Raw genomic sequence first — 19,564 nt, 5'->3', positions numbered from 1 at the left:
GAAGGAGCATCCCCTCACCCTCTGGCTCTGGGTCTGACTCAGCCCTGAGCTGTGGCTGAAGGGAACCCGACTCCTGAAGGGAACCAGACTGGGCCTGTAGTGTGGAGAGAATCAAGGGCCACCCCAGCAGAGGAACTGGGGTGAATAGTGGGGATTTTTGCTCCCTGTTTGCCCAGCACAGGCTCCTTAGGCTGTGCATTTATTTCTGGGCATCTCTCAGGATGTTCCAGGCACAGGGGAGACCAAAAACCCTCACAACCCAAAACCTTGCAAAGCAGCTGAAGCAAAGGCACCCAGGAAATGATGAGGACTGCTCCTTGTGCTGGGAGAGGGACCCGGTGCCAGTGAGTGCTTTTGGAAGGATTTGTCTCACTTCCTGTCAAATCAATATTTATTCACAAATCTATTTGTTTGCTTTTGTCATTGAAAACTCTTGTGGGCTTTTTTTTGTGTGTGTGTGCGCGTTGTTTTGTTCCCCTTGTGTATTTTTGGCTGCGCAGAGCTGGCGAGAGGGGCTGCCGCAGCCTTTCCTGGCTCCACTCCTTCCAGCTGCTTCTCCCAACCCGTGGTTTGGAGCCTCTTTTGTAAGGTGGGACCTGCCTGGCAGCTCTCCTCTGCCTGGGCACGGCTTCCTCCCCGCTGCCCCACGTGCCCTTGGCCTGGAGGGGTGATGGATGGGAAGGGGTTGACCTCAGTGAACACGAGCAGTGTTTTTCCATTTCTGTGTTATGGATCACAGGGGAACGGGGGTGTGGAATAGATCAACCACCCCCCAAAATCATAGGATCACAGTGTGGTTTGGCTTGGCAGGACCTTAGACCCCATCCCATCCCACCCCTGCCATGGGCAGGGACACCTTCCACTGTCCCAGGCTGCTCCAAGCCCCATCCTGGCCTTGGGCACTGCCAGGGATCCAGGGGCAGCCCCAGCTTTGGTCCTGCTTGGGTTTCACCATGCCCACCAACTTTCCCCTCCACTTCTGTTCCATTTCACTGCGAGTGAGACAAAGAGTGGCTGGAGCTTCGCTGTCCCTCAGCTGCTCTCCCTCCTCTGTGCTCCTCCATGCCCTGACTCCCTCCTGATGCCCGAGCCCATCCTCTGCTGTTTGTTCCCTCCCTGCCCTGCTCTCACCTTCTCCTGGTTCCTTTGTGCTGCTGAGGTGCTGATGGGGATGGGGATGGGGATGGGGATGGGGATGCAGCCCCTCTGCCTCCCTCCTTCCCTTTGCACCTGCCCCGAGCTGCAGGGTGGGGACAGTGACAGAGCTGTGACGGAGCTGCAGGTGGAATAAACCAGGGATTTTTAGAGCCAGCTGAGGACCTGCTGTGCTCCAGGGTGTGGGGAGAGCTTCGCCTCCTCCTGGGTTTGTCTGCTGAGCCCCATAGCTGGAATATTATTTATCTGCCCCCAGCCAAATCACGCAAAGCTAAATTGAGCTGTGGCAGGCGAAAGTGTGAAGCGTATTATTAGGAACAGGGAGCTCTTGTTCCACAGCTGCTGCTGCTGCTGCTGCCGTTGGTAATTAATGTTTGAGGAATTGCAGATCTTCATTAGGAGAACAATTAGATTAACGAGAGAACTCGAGCCGAGGCTGTAGTGGGAAAGGGCTGGGGGGAGGCTTTGAAAACAAAATAAAATCCCTCCCTGGCAGCCTGCCTCACCGCTCCAGGGACGTGCTGATGCTCTTGGAGGCACTGGGAGGAGACTGGTCTGTGACAGGCACTCAGGGAGCGTGTGGGGGCTTCATTTCGGGCAGGAAAGAAGCAATCCTTGATTGTCATAAATATTTCAGGCAGCCCAGCACCCATCGCTCGGCCACAGCCCAGGGTTATTAGCAGAGAGAGCTTTGGGTAGAGGCTGCTCAGGGCTCTGCAAGGTCCTGGGCTTGCATCATTAAAAGCTTTAATTGGTGTCCTTGTTGCTGGAATCGCTGACCCCTTCCAGGCAAGAGCGCCCTGGCCACGAGGTATCACCTGCAGGGCCTGGGCTTAATTCAGGCCAACAAACAGCCCTGAAGTTGAGGGATTTGAGATGCTTCTTAATAATATTCTTTCAGCAAGAGTTGTTCGGGGTTCTCCCCACCCCCTGCTTTCTTCCCTGTTCCCTGGCCTGTGCTGGCTCCATCCGTGAACCTGCAGCAGCTTTGCCCTCACACAAGTGAGGTGCTCACAGCTGGTTGATGAGCAGGATGCAGCAGGAATTCACTCAGGATAAATGAACCATTTAGAGAGGTTGTAAAATCACAGGCAGCAACGACAGAAGGGAGGTTGGAAGGTCAATTAGTCCCCCTCACTGGCCCAAGTGTGTTTGGAAGTCGTTGGAGGCAGCTGCATGGCTGGCCTTCCTAAAAACCTGCAGTGCTGGTGCTCCCACCCCTGGGCTGCTCCCACCCCTGGGTGTCTCCTGTTCCCATCCCGGGCTGCTCCCACCCCTGGGTGTCTCCTGTTCCCATCCTGGGCTGCTCCCACCCCTGGGTGTCTCCTGTTCCCATCCCGGGCTGCTCCCACCCCTGAGATGCTCTGGACCAGCCACACCATGCCCAGCTTCTGGTGAAAGGGATGGGATGGAGGTTTTTCATCTCTTCTGGTTTTGGGACGTTTAACCGCGGGAAACTCTTGCTCTCCAGCAAGGTGGGCACTCCTGAGTGCTGCCAGCAGATCTGAGCTGGGGTGGTCCCACCTTCTAGTGGAACCATGGCTGGGATGGGAACAGGAGGATCGTTAAGGTCCCTCCCAACCCAAACCACTCTGGGATCCTGAGGGCTGTGGCTCAGCTCCCAAAGGCAGAGGGAGTTGGGTACAGGGTGTTCTAAACCCCAGAGGTGCTGGGGGAGCTCAGCTCCCATGCCTTCTCCCCAGCCCCAGGAGAACACTGGAAGTTTTGCCTTTCAGGGGACAGCAGATTTCTCCCTAAATTGATGGGGACAAAAAAGTTGCATTTCCTGGCGACTCCAGATGGTGCAGTGCCAACGAAGCCATTCTCTGCAATATGGTGGCTTCTGCACGTGCGAGGAGAGATTTGTTGTTGGACCAGTTCCTGCTGGGCTCAGTGCCCCTGAAGGGGGACGAGTCACCCCCCAGCCCTGGCTGAGGGTCAGGCCCTGGGAAGCTCCTGCAGCCGTGATGAGCAAGAGGAAAAGTCTGCTGTTGTGTGGCTCTGCTGCAGGTGGAGCACACGCAGCACCCTCCTCCCTGGGCAGGCACAGCCCGTGGCCTGGGCATGGTCCCCACCTGCCCAGGAAATATTATTGCATGTTTAATTCATGGCCCTGCAGAAACATCGCCCAGCCAGCCTCCTCCTGCTGATCCTTCTGATGATTGACTGCCACGAAGACACCGAGAGGATCTCAGCAGCTTGTCAGAAGAAGCTCTTCTGTTGGTTTAAAGCGAAATATCAAACGCCGTGCCGAGCAGGTGGAGGCTTTCTGAATGCTGGGTAATGGGAATGTTCTCCCATGGTGCTCTCACAAGCTCCTTCCCTACAGCCTGCTCCAGCAGGGATGTTACCAATCTCCAAATGCTTATAAATGTTTTAAGCCACCTCTGCTGCATGCCTGGGCTGTGCACGGGCTGCTGGATCCCAGGCAGGGGAAGCAGCCACCTCTGGGCTGGACTGGCCTCTGCAGCTGCTCGGAGCAGAAGGGGAGGAACACCACATTCAGCAGAAGCAAAGCAGCTGGGTGAGATCAGGCTGCCAGGCAGGAGCTGGAGTACTCTGAGGATGGTGTTACTCCCAGTTTCTGCCTGGCTAGCAGCCTCTTAATTGTGCATCTTGTACAGAAGATGAAATGGCAGCGGAGCCCTGCCTGGCTGAGCTGCTCGGCTCGGAAGTGCCCCTGGCTTGTGCCACCCGAGGGCTGCTGCATGTTGGTGTCATTCGTGGGGCTTCAGTCAAGGCATGAGGGGATTTCTGGAGGCACCTGCTGCAGCTGGGGCTCTCTGCAAGGATGTGACAAGAGCCAGAGGCTTCCCCAGACAGACAGCCTGGAATTAAATCAGAGGGAAAGCAAGCACGGAGCGTGGACATGGCTTCCTGACCCCGCTGCTGACCTTGAGCAGTGCAGCCTAAGACTCTGTCCACTCTCTTCTGGTGTCTACTGGTCTGCAGGGCTCCACCAGCCCAAGCAGTGACCCAGCATCCTCCCAGCTTAGCTCTTAAATTCAGATGAGATCACAACAGCAAGTGATGGATGGGGCTTTTTCTTTCTCTCCTCCTTTCTTAATCTCCCCTGGCTGGTGCGTCTGAGACACAGGATTCCTGCCAGAGCAAGGGAAGGGATTTGCTCATCTTCTGTCTTGCAAGCTCAAAACCAAATCCTCTTTATGGAATTTAACCCCCTGTGTTGGCTGGCAGGGCTGGAGCGCCTGGCACACGGGGAGGGAAGGAATGCTGGAGGAGAAGGCAGGGTGAGCTCCAGAGGGGAGGCCCAGGAGTGGCATCCCAGTGCCCAAGGGGTGCGCTCTGAGTGGGGCTGGATGGCAGCACTGTTGATCCTGGGGTGGACAAGGGGCCTGTGGCTGTGGCCACCTTGCCCCGAGTCCTCCCGAGCTGGTGGCTGTGACACCCGGGGAAGAGAACACTTCCTAATAACCTTGATGAGCTTTCCTTGCTGGTCACTAATCAGCAAGATGCAAGCCCTGGTGATGAAGCCAGCTCTGCAGCAGGGACAAAGAAAGACAAGGCTCTTTATCCTCCTTACTGCAGCTCAGCCCCGTCCTCGCCTGCAGGAGGATTTGCTGGGGGGGTTTGGGGCTGCCACTCACCCTCCCAGCTCCTCTGTCCCCTCCTCACTGGAGCACAGCTCTGCTCTTCCACGGGGTGTGAGGAAAGCAAACAGCTCATCAGCTGTGCTGTTGCCACAACGATTTTCATTTACCATCAAATAGCAATTAGGAGAAACTTTGTGTGTTTGCTTCACTACTTTATTTCCTGTCATTTGTATTTCTCTGATGAGCAGAGTGCACTGCAGCAGTCCCCTGGCATCTCCCAGCCTGGTGCCCAGGGATGTGCAGACAAGGGTGGCCATAAGGTCGACAGGCCTTAAAAAGGAAATTGATTTCTTTTGTGTTTCCCGAGGCTCTTGGCTTGCCTGTGTGTGGGCTAGGGGTGTTCCTGGGCTGGAATTCATGGGGAAGGAGGGACAGTCCCTCTGCATCTCAGGTGTGGGGGACCCTACAGATAAGCAGTTAAGTTTTCTTCTGTCTTAGTGTAAATCCAGACCAACTTTGTCATCCTCTGTGGAAGCCTCTGGGTTCAGTGGGCTGGGTTCCTTGCCTGTGGCTGGTTAAATCTTCCAGGTTGTTGCGTTTAGAGAGAGTTTTGTAATTAGCTCTTGGTGTGAGGTGTGTGCCTGCCTGCAGTTTGGGGATTTTTGGGTTATTTTTTGGGTTATTTCACCCATAACTCCTACTGCTGGGGACTCTTTCTCCTTGGGCACCACAATGAGCTGTGCAAAGTCTGGAGGCAGCTGGGGCTGTCAGTGCTCCCCTCCCCGGGGCCGTGCCCTGGTGGCAGCAGCAGGAGGGTTCCCCTGCCACCCCATTGCCCAGGTGGCCCTGCCCAGGTGGCACTGCCCAGGTGCCCCGGGTGTGCTCAGAGGAGGAGCAGGAGCTGATGGAGACAACAAGAGGAGGCGATTGATCGGCGATCGATCGGCGATCCCGGTAATGAGAAGGTCGTTCTTGGCAGGGGCTGGTGACATCCTACACCCGTCCAGCACTCACAGCCGGAACTGATAAAGCACCCTCGTGTTCCTAATTAACTTTCTTGAATGGTTTTTTTTTTCTTCCTTTCGATTTTTCGTCTCTTTTTCTCCTTCTGCTCGGGCTGGGGCTGGTGGAAGGTGCCCTGCTTGGCCACCAGCAGGAGGGGAGCAGGTTGCCCCACTGCATGCTGGAGCAGGGATCTCTGTGGGCAGGGACTGGCCTCTCGTGCTCCTGGCCTGGCTGCTGGGGCTGGGAACCCCCTGCTTGTCCTCAGGGGATGGTTTGCACAAGACTTTTTGGTAAGAACCACCTCTTCTGTGAGAAACCAGTCCCCAGAGGGCTGCAGAAGAGTTGAGGAGCTGGAGGCAGGCCAGGCTGGCGTCTGTCAGCAGGTGAGCTCCCACCAGGGAGGAGCAGCAGAGCCAGCCCCAGGAATGGGCTTTGCCCCCTCCTTGCACAGGGGTTTTGGGGTGGAGGAGGGGGCTGTCATTCCCTGCTGCTGAGCACAAAGGGGTCCCTGTGCAGACCTGGCAGAGCGGTGTGCAGGGGGCAGGAGGTCACAAGATGCAGCAGCATCCAGATTTCTGTGTGAAGGGAGCAGAAAGCCAAAGCTGGAGGGATTAGCCTGGGCAGAGGGACTGATGCCATGTGGATGGGCTCCTCCTGGTACAGGTCATCTTCGTGCCATGCTGCAAGCAGGAAAGCAGCAGTTGCTCGTTGCTGAGTGGTTTTCTCATGTGTTCTTAGTTGGACACGCAGAGATGTGAGGCCAGGCAGTCTTTCCTCCCCGGGAACGTGGAGCTGATCTGAACTTGCACTTGGTCTCAATCTCAGGAAAAGGCTTTTCCTTAGCTTGGGCTCCAGACATGAGAAAGGCTGTTGCACTTTTGTTGCTGTGGGCAGCAAGAGCAGCTCTTTGGGCTCTTTGTTGAGATGTTGTCATTCCTCCCTCTGCTGTGTGCATAACCCAGTGTCACCCATCAGCCCAGGTGCCAGGCTTGGGGAGCAGGTGCTTTGGGAGGGGGTGTTGGTGCTCTAGCAGTGCTGTCTGTCAGGAGATGGTGGTGGTGGCCCTGCAGAGCTGCAGGACGTGGCTGCTGGGCAGCTCTTCCCCGGCCCTGTCGGAGGCGCAGGGATGCAGCCTGTGCCCCGAGGAGCTCCCAGCCTGACAGGCAGCTGAGCTGGGCCTAATGATGAATGACTGCCTAAATAAATAAATAAAGCTCAGAGGCAGGGAAAAAGAAACGTGAAGTATTACCCTGAGCCACGAGGCAATTTAGCTGACGGGTTTTGCTGCCGTGGGGCGCTCGGCGCAGATTGGGATGGTTTGCTGGGAAATGCTGAAGGATGGGGAGTGCTTGTGTGGGAGCCAGGGGAAGGGGAGGGGGACTGGGGCCCTGGGTCAGATCCTTCCCTTTGTGCATCCTGGAGGAGAGCCCAGCCCTGCAGAGAGCTCTGCACTGCTCCAGGAGGATGCTCCTGGGATTTCTGGTGGTTCTGGTTCTGGACTTTCAGCAGGGGGGTCCTTTGGGGTCCTCCCTGAGCTGTGGCCACAGTGCCCAGGGTGTGCATGGGCTCCCTCAGAAGGGTGCAGCCAGGCCAGGGGAGCTGTGCTTCCTCCTCCTCCTCCTCCTCCCCGTGCTGGTCCCCCGGGCTGGTGCTGCCCCCGTGCCCTGTCCGTGCTGGGCTGCACCTGCTGAACGCTCCTGACACATCCCTGCCTGTCACAGCTGTCACTGCGGGGGGAAATTAATTCCTCCTGACCATCCCATCCCCATCCCTGCCTCTCCTTTCTCCTGCAGTGACCACAGCTTAACCCTTGCTGTGCCATCACAGCCCCGGGCAGGGAGCAGCGTCTCTTGGAGCACCCACACGGCTGTGCCCCAAAATGCCCCTCGTGCCCCTTGCCTGGGGACAGTGCTGGGCACTGCACACACATGGGAGGACCAGAAATACCACTGGGGAAAAAAGAGAGAGAGAAAGAGAGAGAGAGAGGCTCTGTGTGTGTGTGTGTACGTGCAAACACAGCGAGCTGTCTTGGTGTGCAGTTTCCTCTGGTTTCCCACATTGTAAAAAGGGATAATGCTGTCATATTAAAGCACTTGGAGATCTGGGGATGAAAAGCAGCGAATAGGACCGAGACAGTCCTGATCAAAGCTCTTTTTTTTTCTCCATCTGTGTTTGTTTCCCCATGGAAGATAATACTCTGCCTCTTTCTTGTAAATATTTTTTTAAGATCTAAGTAACTCTGTGATAGATAAACAGCCATGCTTCACTCTGAAGGATCTCTGCTGCCTGCTCTAATTGTGTTTGCCAAACCCCTGGCCAGCCTTCAGGAGTGCCTTGGGGAGCTGCCTTCAAGCCCAGAGGAGAAACTGTCCAGCAGCTTTGGGGTGCAAGGCACTGATGGGGAAATGCTCCATCACCTCCTTTCTTTTGGGCAGGATCAGGCCTCTTTTGAGATCTGCACAGCTGGTGGAGCTTGGCACCTAAAGCAGCCTGAGTGTGGCTGCCCCATCCCTGGGAGGCTTCCTGGCCAGGCTAGAAGGGCCCTGGGCACCCTGGTGCAGTGAGTGCCATCCCTGCCTGTGGCAGGGGGGTGGAATCAGGGGATTCTTTCCAGCCCAAACCATCCTGTTCCTCCATGGGGTGGGCTGTGCAGGGCTCCAGAGCCAGCTGGCACCTCCTCATTCCCCAGCAGCCACCGGAGGTGCCCAGGTGGGCTCCTGGGCAGGTTTCTGTCCCAGCCCTGCTGAGGCTGGGTTTGCCATGGCCAGGGTGCTGGAGAGGAGCAAGCTGGAACTGTGGGGCAGTGAATTCAAATTTCATCTCTGCCCTCCCCAGGGGAGGTGACAAACGAGCTGGTGGTTGTGCTAAAAGCTTTTCTTTCTCTCTTTGAAGAGGTTGCTGGGAGGAAATGAAGTGACCCACTGACCTCTGTTAATACGCAGCACAAACGAAGCTGGTGCTGCTGCAAGGAAGAGCCCTGAGTGCAGCCCTCTGCCTGCAAGGTGTTTGCTTCCATTGATGTGTCTAATGGGAGCAATTCTCCCCCAGCAGCTGCTGAAAATGAAGATATTTAATCATCTCCTAGATCCTAGTGGAACTTTTTGCAGAGAATTTCTTTAAAATCGCCCTTCTCCTTTTCACAGGCAGGTGAAACACAAAAGAACCCCAAGTGCTTTTTTTTTTTTGGTGATTTATTTTTCCAAGTTGTCATGTTGTAATGAATCTGAAATGAATGCATGTTTCCTCCCTCCTGGATTTTTTTCAAACACAGAGCAAATGTTTCAATTACCAGCTCCGTGGGGGCTAAGAACAAGTACCATATGGCAAAATGTTGCCCATAGAGGCTGTGGATACCCCATCCCTGGGAGTGTTCAAGGCCATGCTGGACGGGGCTCTGCGTAGCCTGGTCTAGAGGAAGGTGTCCCTGTCGTTGACAGGTTGGAGCAACATGATTTTTAATGTCCCTGGCAGCCCAAAGCATTCTGTGTTCCTGTGAAAACCCTTGCAGAGCTCTGCCCATCGCAGTGTCTGTCCCTGTGCAGACACTGGCTTTTAGCAGCATTTCCCTCTCCAAGCAGTGAGGAGCAAGGCAGGCAAACCCCCTCCTCCTGTATCCCCTCGAGAGCCAGAGTAGCTTAAGGGAGTTAGGTGTCCAGCACCCTCTGAAATGGGAGTTGCTGGGGGGAAAATCTTCAAAAGCATCTTAGCAGCTTAGGTTAAGTCCCTTTGACTCCCAGGGGAACTTAAGCTCTTAAGAAATGTAGGTGCTTCAGAGCATTTCCCCCTCTGTGCCTCGCTCCCCTGGGTGCCTGGCTCGGTCCCAGCTGCAGGGGCTGCACGGGGAAGCTGCTCCTTGCAAACACTTCTCAGTTTTATTATTTTTAATAATGCCCTCCAAGCCCCCGTGCTCGGTGCTTACAAGCTGCACACATGGCCTTGCTTAGAGCTGGAGATTAGGCAGCACACAAGAATGAATGTCTTACAGGAGCTCTTTTACTGTAAGAATTAATCTTATTCCTGAAATGTGACCGTATCTAGCACAAATCTGACCCCACTGGGGGCCATGGCTGCACTTAATTGCATTCTTTAGCAAGGATTGAGGTCTATTAGGTGGTTTGCTTGTGTTGCAGGGGATCCCGTGCCAGGGAATTTAGTGAGGGTTTGCAGGTCCGTGGGGCAGCACAGGAAAAGTGCCATTATGTTGGCTTGGCTGGTGCCAGGAGCTTGGCTGGGTGCTCAGAGCCGGGCAGAGCTGAGCAAACCTGCTCCAGAGAGAGCAAGGTAAGCTGTGCCTGAGGAGGGGAGGGGATGGGTGGCAGAGCCCTTGGGATTTGAGCCTTCATCAGAACAATTCCCACTGGGTTTCAGCCTCCCTGTGTGGCAGCTGGGCTCCAGCAGGGCGTTCTGCACCGGGGGCAGGAGCCGTGCAGGGGCTGAGTCTGTTCCTAGTCCCAGGGCCCTGCCGAGGAGGCAGAGCAAGCTCTGCCCCAGCCTCCTCATCCCTCCCCATCCTCGATGAGCCGGGTGGGTGCACATCCTGCTGTCCTGACAATCCCGTACCCAGGGGGGCAGCAGGGATGTACCTGCTCTGAAGGATGAGCTGCTGGATTGAAGCTGACATCTCCTAATATCTCTGCCAGCACTTTCTGTCTCCGTCAGGGGCTGGGGAAGCACATTAGCACCGGAGTGGAAGTGTCACCCTCTGGCATCTCCTCCTCTCATCTTGGAGCTGTTCTGGATCCCCTTTTCCAGACCTTCTCCTTCGGAGCCCATCACACGGCAGGAAAAGCCGTGCTGGGTGTGGGAGGCCTCCTCTCTCTGCAGGAGGCAGAACATTTCCCTGGCATTCAGCTCCATCCTGGGGGCACTTTGGGGACGTGCTGAGGGGAGCAGGGCAGGCTCTTGGCTGCTCTCAGCTGTGGGAGATCACTGGTGCTGTGTTTGGGGAGCACACGAGGCTCAAGGAGGTGTTTGGTGGCATTTCTGGCGCTGCTGGGGGTGGAGATACTGCTCTGATAAAGGAAAACAGGAGTTTCTGAAAGGGTGGCTGAGCCAGCGTGGTTTGTTGGGTTTTATTTTAATACAGGCACCTAAAATAGTTGGGTGCATTCTTTCTCTCTGCAACGCCAGCCTTGCTGGTGGGAACGGGGAGCTGAAGGAGGGAGAGGGGAGAGCCAGGGAGCTGCAGCACAGCTCCATTTGCTGTGCTGGCATGGGTGCCACATCCCCAGTTTAATTAACAGTTCCCATCACAGCTATTCACGGTGTTCCCACTCTCTGCTCGCCCTGACAGCAACAAAAGAAACCCCAACGTGTTGTTTTGTGCCCTGGAACCCTGCAAACCCCGAGCTGGGCTGGCTGGAGCCTCTCTGTGTTTCTCTAAGTGTGTCTAGAACAAACATTTGAAGAGATTTCCAGTGATAGGATTCAGGTTTTCTCTCTTTTTTGTTCCAGTATTTATGCTCGTTTTCCGTGAGCCGGCGCTGAAGCACGGTGGATCTGGGCTAGCACAGAGCACACAGCAGAGGCTTTGTAATCCTCAAAGTGCGAAGCTTCTCTCTGAAAAGTTGTTCTTTAGGGCTGAGTATGTATGGGGACTTCTTGTTTATCCTGGCTTTTCTTTTAATTCTGCACAGTTCAGCCTTGGAGAGGTAATGGGACAGAAAAAGATTAAAATGCCCCTTCACACTGCCTGTCCCGACGGTCTGCCACCCCGAGGTGTGTCAGAAAGCTTAAACAGCCTCACTATCCCCTTAGTCCTTTCAAAGCCTTTGATCATGGTACAATATCTCCTACCTGGCTTTCCTCCAAAAGGTGATAAACCCTGGGTTTGATTTCTAATTGGAGTAACGATAGCGGGAAGGAATCTGTCAGATCTGAGAGCATCCTTGCACAGCTCTGCTCCATTATCCGTGCTCGGAGTCTGGCTGGTGGCAAACCTCTGAGCTGCCGACCCCAGGAGGAGGTTGTGGCTGCAGCTTCCGCTCTATTTTCAGCCCTTCTGGGGCAAATCTCACCTGTGTGGCTGAGGGAAGCGTTTGCCAGTAGTGACACACAGGGCTGGGGTGGTGGCTGAGAGCACAGCTGCCTTAATGCCACTGCAGCTTTGCACAGGGATCAGGGTAAAGCTGTAAGCAGGGAGCTCCCTTTGGAGCCAGGAGTTGTCTCCATGGAAATGTGCTGGCAGGGTGAGGGGAGCGGGCTGGGCTGAGCTGGATCTCCCCTGCCACAGCCCTGCTGATCTGCTGCTCCTGTCCTGCTGCCACGTTCTGCCACGGCCAGGGCAGGACTGGTCAGGAGAAAATCTCCCTCACCTCCTGTGGAGGCTGCGTGTGCTTGATCCACCAGGATCAGCTGTGGCACCCCCTGCTCCAGGCATCCTCTCTTCCAGTTTTGTGTAGCACACTAACACAGTTCCTCTGGGTGGTGCAAGTGGGGAAACTGAGGCACTGAGCGGGGTAGAGGCTCTCAGGCATGCAAAGTAGCTGCTGCAAGCCCAGCCTTGCTGGAGCCTTTCCTGGGTGTGTTTCCTGTGCAGGAGGGGCTCTAGGACACCCCCGGGACACCTGGCTCAGGGTCAGGGCTGCTGTGTTGGGGGATCACTGACTGTCTGGGCAGGAGGATCCCTCCCCGAACCACATGGATCCTCAGCAGACAAAAGGGGACCCAGCAAAGGCATCTCCTGTCTCATCTGCTCTCTTGGGGGGATTTGTCTCCTTCCTTGCTGGGTTTTTAATGTGTGACATTTCAGCTTTGCTTCCTTGCCCTGTGCTTTTGTGGAAAAATGGCTCTTTCAGAGGGTCTTTGGGCCCTGTCGGGTCAGATCCCCTTACACCTCACTGCTGCTCGGCCAGCGCTGCCTCTCCTGTGCTGGGGAGGGAGGGAACCCGATGGGTTAAACGTCCAACATGGGCTGGGCCCTGCCTGTGGAGCTGGGCTCACCTCATGGAGCTGGGCTCACTGCATGGAGCTGGGCCCTGCCTATGGAGCTGGGCCCTGCCTATGGAGCTGGGCCCTGTTTATGGAGCTGGGCTCACCTCATGGAGCTGGGCCCTGCCTATGGAGCTGGGCCCTGCTTATGGAGCTGGGCCCTGCCTATGGAGCTGGGCCCTGCTTACGGAGCTGGGCTCACCTCATGGAGCTGGGCCCTGCCTATGGAGCTGGGCCCTGCCTATGGAGCTGGGCCCTGCTTACGGAGCTGGGCTCACCTCGTGGAGCTGGGCTCACCTTGTGGAGCTGGCCCATGGAGTCTGATGGCGCTCAGGGCCACCCCTGAGTGCCACCCTTGAAGGTGCCCGTGTCCCTGCAGGCACCGTGCGCTGCCGTGGCTGCTCAGCCCCTGCTCAGCCCCTGTCCTCAGAGCTGTCCCTTTGTGCCCCACAGGTGCTGACAAGGCTGGGGAGACGCTGCAGTTCCCGCTGAGCCGGAGCCTTCCCGGCTGGGGCCGAAGGCCTTTGCAGAGGATGAGGATCCTTCCCAGCCCTGGAATGTCTTCGCTGCTCTCCCTCGTGAACGTGCTCTCCGTGCTGCTGATGGACTGCCTTGCTGAGAGTGAGTGACTCTGCTGTGCCCCTGCTCCTTTCTTCACCCCTCTCCTTGCCATTGTTGGAGAAGTGCAGCTCAGTGGCTGATGGAGTGTTTCATTTCCACCATCCTGAACTCTCCACCAGCGCCTTCCCATTGTTCCCAGCCCCGCCTCGGAGGGACCCAGGGCAGCTGGGTCCTCGCAGCCCGCTTTGAGTTTCAGATTGCCCCCAAGGCTGCCAAAGAGCTGCAGAGAAGGGGGGAAGCTGCCTGACAGCTCTTGCCAGAGCCTTCCCCCACCTTCTCCCAACCCCACCTTCACCCAGCTCGCCCATGTTGTCCCCTCCTGCTCCTGCCTTTCAGGATCTGTCAGACACTGGTGACCGTTGTCAGGTTCCTTTCTGGGGCTGGACTCCAAACAGCATTTCAAGAAAGAGTATTATGTTTCTCCTTCCCCTGAGTGAACCAGTTCCAGTTCAACACAGTTTTTATCTTTGCTGCCTTTCAATTCCTGCTTTAAAAAATGAAAAGGGGAAGGGAAAAAAAAAAAGAAGTGAAAATCTTCAGCGACTTGACTGTAATGTTCCTTCGACATGAAGGCTGATCGCTTGGGATCAGTGGGGAATAGACTTTTCCAAGCTGATTGAATTATGAGGTTTTTTTTCCTCCCCAGCAAAGCTGCTTGAAGCTGGTGAGAGGGCTGCTCTGGTCAGCGTAGCCCTTGACAGCTTTTCACGTAATCACTTGGTTATCAGGGTTTATTACGACGGGGATTGAATGGATCCACGACCTTTTGCTGCTGGGAGATGTTTTTGGAAGGATGCTTTCTGTCCTCTCTGCAGCAGGCAAGCGGGGATGTGTTTGCCCTTGCCTCTCTCTGGGTTTTGCTAGGTTCATGCTTAATCCCTGTTTGCAGGGAGAAACACTCACGTGCAGGAAGATAATGTTGTATTTTATTCTTTTTTCGTTTCGTAAGCCTGGCAAGTGAGCTGGGCTCCGGGAGGTTCATGGTGGGGTGAAGTGTTGGCTGGGGGTCAGTCTGCACCTCAGGTGGTACCACTGGTGTCCAGAAACAGACCCACAGCTTCAGCCTGAGCTGTCTGGAGTGGCAGCAGCGCTGCAGAGAGTGGCAGGGAGCTCCCACGAGCCTTTTCCCAAGGGTTTACCCAGGGTCCTGCTTTGGTGTTGGAGCTGATGCTGTGCAGGGTCTTTATGAGCACCCAGAGTTGGTGGGTGCTGCTTTGTGGGCTCAGGGTGGCTTTGGTGGCTTGTGAAAGTGGGCACTGGGAATCTCCACTCCTGGCTCTTGCTGCAGTGGAGTCAGGAGTGGGGAATCAGCGGGAAATCTGGAGTCAGGGCTCCAGGGTCTTGTTCTTGCCACTGGTTTCCTGTAACAACGCCTGGCAAAATCAGTTTGCAAAGCAAACTGCAGCTCTGCAGGCGTGGATGGAGAGCTCAGGTGTTCTGCAGCTCTACAGCCTCTCTGTGTGAGGAGAGCCCAACTGATACCTGAGTGCCTGTGAAAACTGGGGTCCATTTGAATTCTGAGTGCACAGCGAGGCCTGTGTGCTCTGTGCTGAGAGGGACATGGCAGAATCAAGGCTCCTCCAAGCCCTGGCTGAGTGACCTCAGTTCTCTTGTGGTTTTCATTTTCCTGGGAAGGAGCAAACATCTTGTCTGTCCCTCATCTTTGGGGTGAGGTTTGCTCAGAGATTCCAGCAGAGCTGGGAGATCCCACGTGCTGTCTGACTGCTACAGAGCCCTTTTGGGGGAAATGTGACCAACACCTTTTGCTGCTGCTCAGACACAGACTGCACCAGTGGTGTGGCCTGAGCCCTGCTGAAATCTGTCCCTGCTCTGCAGGCACCTTGCTGCTTGCAGCCAAGTTTCTCTCTTCTGTATTTCTGCAGTGTCCTTGGATCCTGAACTGTGAGGATTTGTGCTTTTTCCCCTCTGGCTGCTCACAGATGTCCGTGCAGGAGCTTTGCAGGTTGCTGGGACGGGGCTGCTCTTACCTGCTTGCTGTGCAGATGTTGGGCCAGCTGTTGAGTCTGCTCTCGACCTGTGGAGCATGCAGCAGCTCCCTGCCCTGTGCCCCTGGGGGTGCTCCCTGGCTCCAGCTGTCTGAGTGGCTCTGGAGCTGTTGCTCTCAGCCTGGTGAGGACGAGTGGGCAGTGAGGGGATGGCTCCTGCCTTTGGAGGGGCTCCTGAATCCTGGGCGATCCCATTTCAGCCAGCGGCACCCGAGCTGGCCGTGCTGCTCCCCACTGAGCCCTGCAAACAGCAAACAGCTTTGTGTGTCACAGCTGTGAGCTGTGTGAGGAGCTGTCCCTGCTCTGACAATGTCCTCTCCATCAGATGGCCCCGGGCTCTGTCACATTCCCCTAATCCCTTGGCCAGCTTCCATTTGGCCACGGCGCTGACCCCGTTTCCTGCCCTGGTTCACCCAGGCCCTGCAGCCCCCCGGGCACAGGCTGCTGGTGCCCCTCCTGCCACGGGAAGCCCACGCTGGGGATGGGAAACCCCTGGGATTGTGGATTTGGAGGGCATCACCTCCCAGCTTGGCAGGGAGCAGATCCCAGTGCAGCAGAGCTGGGCTGAGCTGGGACTTGCCTCCTCTCCCAGTGCAGCTCTGGAGGAGCTGTGGCCTCTGCAATCAAAGGACCATTAAAATACTTCCCTTGTTTCCGAGGCTAATTGATCTCAGTCAGTGATTTAAATCTTTCTGTGGCAGGAGCATTCTATTTAAAGGAAACTGCCATTTAAATTAAAAATCCAAAGCACCACACCACTTTCTGCCCGCTGTTCCTCCTTGGGAAGCTGAAGAGAACAATAATTGAAAGGTGTGACACAGACATGCTCTTTCTCTTTTTTCTTTGGTTGAATTGGACATTTTCTTTGTTTCTTCCATATGGTCAAAGGCAGCCACGGAACTGGAAATTACTGATTCCATGATTATTTGCAGTGGTGTCATTAAATGGGAAGTATTATCCTTTCCTGAAGAGTTCTGCTGTTTGTGTGAGTACCATGAATTGGCATGGCTGCAGGAAGTTAGGGGAGGCCTCCCCAGGAGCTGCACAGCCAAATGTGCCCCTTGGAGCTGAGAGGAACCAGGCAGCAGAGACAGATGAGGCCTGGAGATGAGTCTGGGGGGAGGAATAGCTCCCAAATTGCTGATGGACCCGGGCACAGCACCAAGCCTTGCTGTTCCCTGTTCACACAGCCTGAACCATAAAGCCTCCATGGTGGGCACCCTAAAACCTCTGATTCTGCTGCTCCTGCCCAGCTGTGCAGGGCACAGCTGCTTTTGGCCCAGGGCAGTGGTCAGGTCCCTCTGCCACCCGAAGGAACCACGTGCCCCCTCCAAGTGCTCCTCAGTTGCACATAAAAAGCCATTTACTGCATGGAAATGTGGCCATTTTTCTGACTGGAATCAGCACGCTCGCTGTTTTCAAGTGGATTTTTCTCATTGATTAAACCTTTGTGTTTTACAATAGCACTTTGCTAATTGGCACTTTGCATACACAGAAGGCTGGTGCGTGGCTCTCTCCACCCCAGCAAAGATTTAAGGGCAGGGAACATTACTTATTACTTACATTTCCTTCCTTTTATAAATCACCCTATAGAAGCCTTACTAGCACACTCTGAAGTATTACCATAAATAATTAAATCTAAATTGCAATTGACAAAATAAAAGAATAAAGCCCCTTTTATGATGCATTACCCTGGCTTTCTTCCCTTTTAATTGCCCTTGCTCCATCATTAATTTGCAGAACACAGTAATTCATGGGAGGTGCATGTGAGGGGGGCTCTGTGAGCATCCCCGGGGCCAGCAGAGGCAGCAGCCAGGTTTGCACCACGTGAGACTCCGAGATGATGGAAAAGCTGTGCTGGGATGGCAGTGGGGCTGCTCCAGCTCCGTGTTCAGGCTGTGTTTGGGGAGCTGCTCCCTGTTAAAGGCGTGTGGCGTGGAAGGGGTGTGCTCTGTGCCAGCAGGGGCAGGAGCTGGTGGCTGGCAGCACGGCTTGGCTCGCTGGGATCCAGATCCCACCACTTCCAGGTGTATCTGCCTCCTGTCCTGAGCAGCCCCTCCCAGCAGGATTAGCCCCTGCTGCACAGCTCACAGCTTTTGGCTCTGCAGCCCAGGCTTGGATCTGCTGCTGGCCAAGACAGCAGCTGTCAGTGAGATGGGAGCAAAAACCAAGGAGGCTCCATCTTAGGATTGATGGCCACGTAAAGCTGACATCAGTGGGAAGGGAATCTCTGCGTGGTGGGGGAAGCTGCTCCAGTTGGAAGTGCTGGAGATGGATCCAGGACAGCCCAGCAGTGCTGCCCCAAGGGAGGGAAGGTGTCCCAGTGTGGTGAGGCTGAGCTGTCCCACAGGCACAGACCCTGATTGTGGACCCCCAAAAGGACAGGGAACCTGCAGGGGCTGAGGAGCCAGGGAGATGCTGCAGAAAGGCTTTTCCCCCTTGGGGGTGGGCTGGAGGGCGAGCAGAATTCACAGATTTCAAGTGGGAGCATGGAGGAGGTTTTGTGGTCGGTTGAGTGGAGTCTGAGAGAGGGGACAGCAGCGGAATCCTGAAAAGGTGGAGATCACTGCTTCCCTGCCCAGATCCACCTGCTGCTCCTGTTCCACGTGCACCAGTTGCCTTTGTAGGCAGGGGACACCTCCCTGTCCTTGTTGCTGCACTGCCCTTCCCATCACTGCCTTCTCCATGTGCCAGCTGTGATCTTGCTCAGGGTTCTGGACTGGTTGTTGTCTCACTCAAGGACACTGAATTAAGCTTCTAAGTCACCTTGTTTAAGTGCCTGATTAAATTAAACCTTGCCTGACTGGATCAAGTGATGTATCTTTTTTTTTTTTTTAAGATAACTCAAATTGGAAAGTTTGTGTCTTCGGTAGGACCCAGAGAGGAAATAAATCATGTGTTGAAAGAGCTTCCTTGGGGGCAGGGGGGGCTGTCCCTTCCCAGGTCTCAGCTGTGCCCCACGCTGGGAATGCTCGTTAGGTTAATCTCTGCTGAGGAGCACCTGGGGACAGCAGCAGCCACGGTGTTTGAGACCCAGCCATGGGTGTCTCCTGGTGAGGGATCTTTTCCCAGCCAGAGGCTCTTTCTGCTCAGCTTCATTAGATGGTTAAGTTAGGGGAAAAGAGCATCTGTTTGTTGTGTAAACAAGTGGCTTGTGTGAAAATGTCACCCGCAGAGGATTGGGATGGAGGAAATGTCTGTCTTCATACCTGCATGCCAAAACTGGGTCTGTTCCTCTGTGTCAGGCTTTGCCAAGAAGCCGAGAGTTCTTTCTTCATGACTCTTCCCCTCGGTTGTCCCTTGCACACCAGCACTTCTTGCACTTGCTGCCAGGAAGGACAGGATCCTTCTGGAGCCTCTCCCAGGCCCTGGCTCACGTTGGCTTTTCCTCTGCCTGGCAGGGTCTCCGTGCTTGTGTCTTTTCAAGACCAACTCGGTACGAATCTCCTGGGTCACTACAGGGAATCCGTGAGGGATTCCTCCCTTTTGCGGCCTGGCAAGCCCAATATTATTCTTAGAAGGCAGGCGGTGTGTTTCAAGGACGCCCGACCAGAGGAATGTCATTCCTCCATGCGTGGGATGGAATCTGGGCTCGAGCTGGCCTGTGAGACACAATCTCCCAAGAACAGTTTTATTTACTCTGTGCCACTCTTCCCCTCCAGTCAAGGATGTTCTCTTGCAACATAATTGGTCCCAGTTCCCACCTTAGAAAGCTGTGATGTTCTGTGCACTGCAGCTGCCTTTAATTTTTTGGGGATTGTTAAAGTTCATGGAAACAGTCACGTTTTCCACCATCTGCTGTGTGCAAGGAGGTAACCAGGGCACGGGCTGCAGGCCAGGGAGTCGGGAGCATCCTCACTCTGTGACTGCACCTTCCCACCCTCCTCTTCCTTGCCTCCACTGGCTTTTTTGAGCAAGGGCTTCTCTTGCTGTGGTGCCCAGTCTGATGAGCCCCAGCCCTAGTTTGGTCCAGCAGCCTGGGCTCTCCTCCTGCAGCCCCTGAGCAGCGTGTGTGGGGTTTGGCAGCAGAGCCCAGGGACAGAGAGCTGAGGGATGTGGCAGCGACCGCGGCTCGCCCCGACCCCAGGAGAGAGCAGCAGAAATATATTTTGGATGTCTGCTGCTTTGACTTTGAAAGGGGATATTGGGATGAATGATTTAAGGCGTTGACAGGAGGGACTCTGGGCTGACCTGTTTTCACAGAAAGGCTGCACAGAGAGCCCTGAGCGTGTCCCATCCTGGTGGATGCAGACATGAAACGTTCCGCGCGAGCGCGGTGGAAACGGGCGCTGC

The 19,564-nt window shown here is 55.2% G+C and overlaps 1 protein-coding gene across 16 annotated transcripts in view; it reads left to right on the top strand.

Annotated features, from left to right (window-relative positions):
* Positions 1-19,564, top strand: part of PTPRS (protein tyrosine phosphatase receptor type S) — a 150,812-nt gene that overhangs the window by 43,965 nt on the left and 87,283 nt on the right. For all 16 annotated transcript variants that reach the window (XM_038163556.1, XM_038163554.1, XM_038163553.1 and 13 more), the window contains one exon: positions 13,098-13,265. In XM_038163556.1, the coding sequence (XP_038019484.1) occupies positions 13,178-13,265 (88 nt within the window). In that variant the 5' untranslated portion in view covers positions 13,098-13,177. The remainder of the gene's footprint in view (positions 1-13,097; positions 13,266-19,564) is intronic.

Source organism: Motacilla alba, chromosome 28, assembly GCF_015832195.1.
Source record: "Motacilla alba alba isolate MOTALB_02 chromosome 28, Motacilla_alba_V1.0_pri, whole genome shotgun sequence".
NCBI classification, from domain to species: Eukaryota; Metazoa; Chordata; class Aves; order Passeriformes; family Motacillidae; genus Motacilla; species Motacilla alba.
Note: the sequence above shows the minus strand (reverse complement) of the source record. Positions and strands in the feature narration are given on the sequence as shown.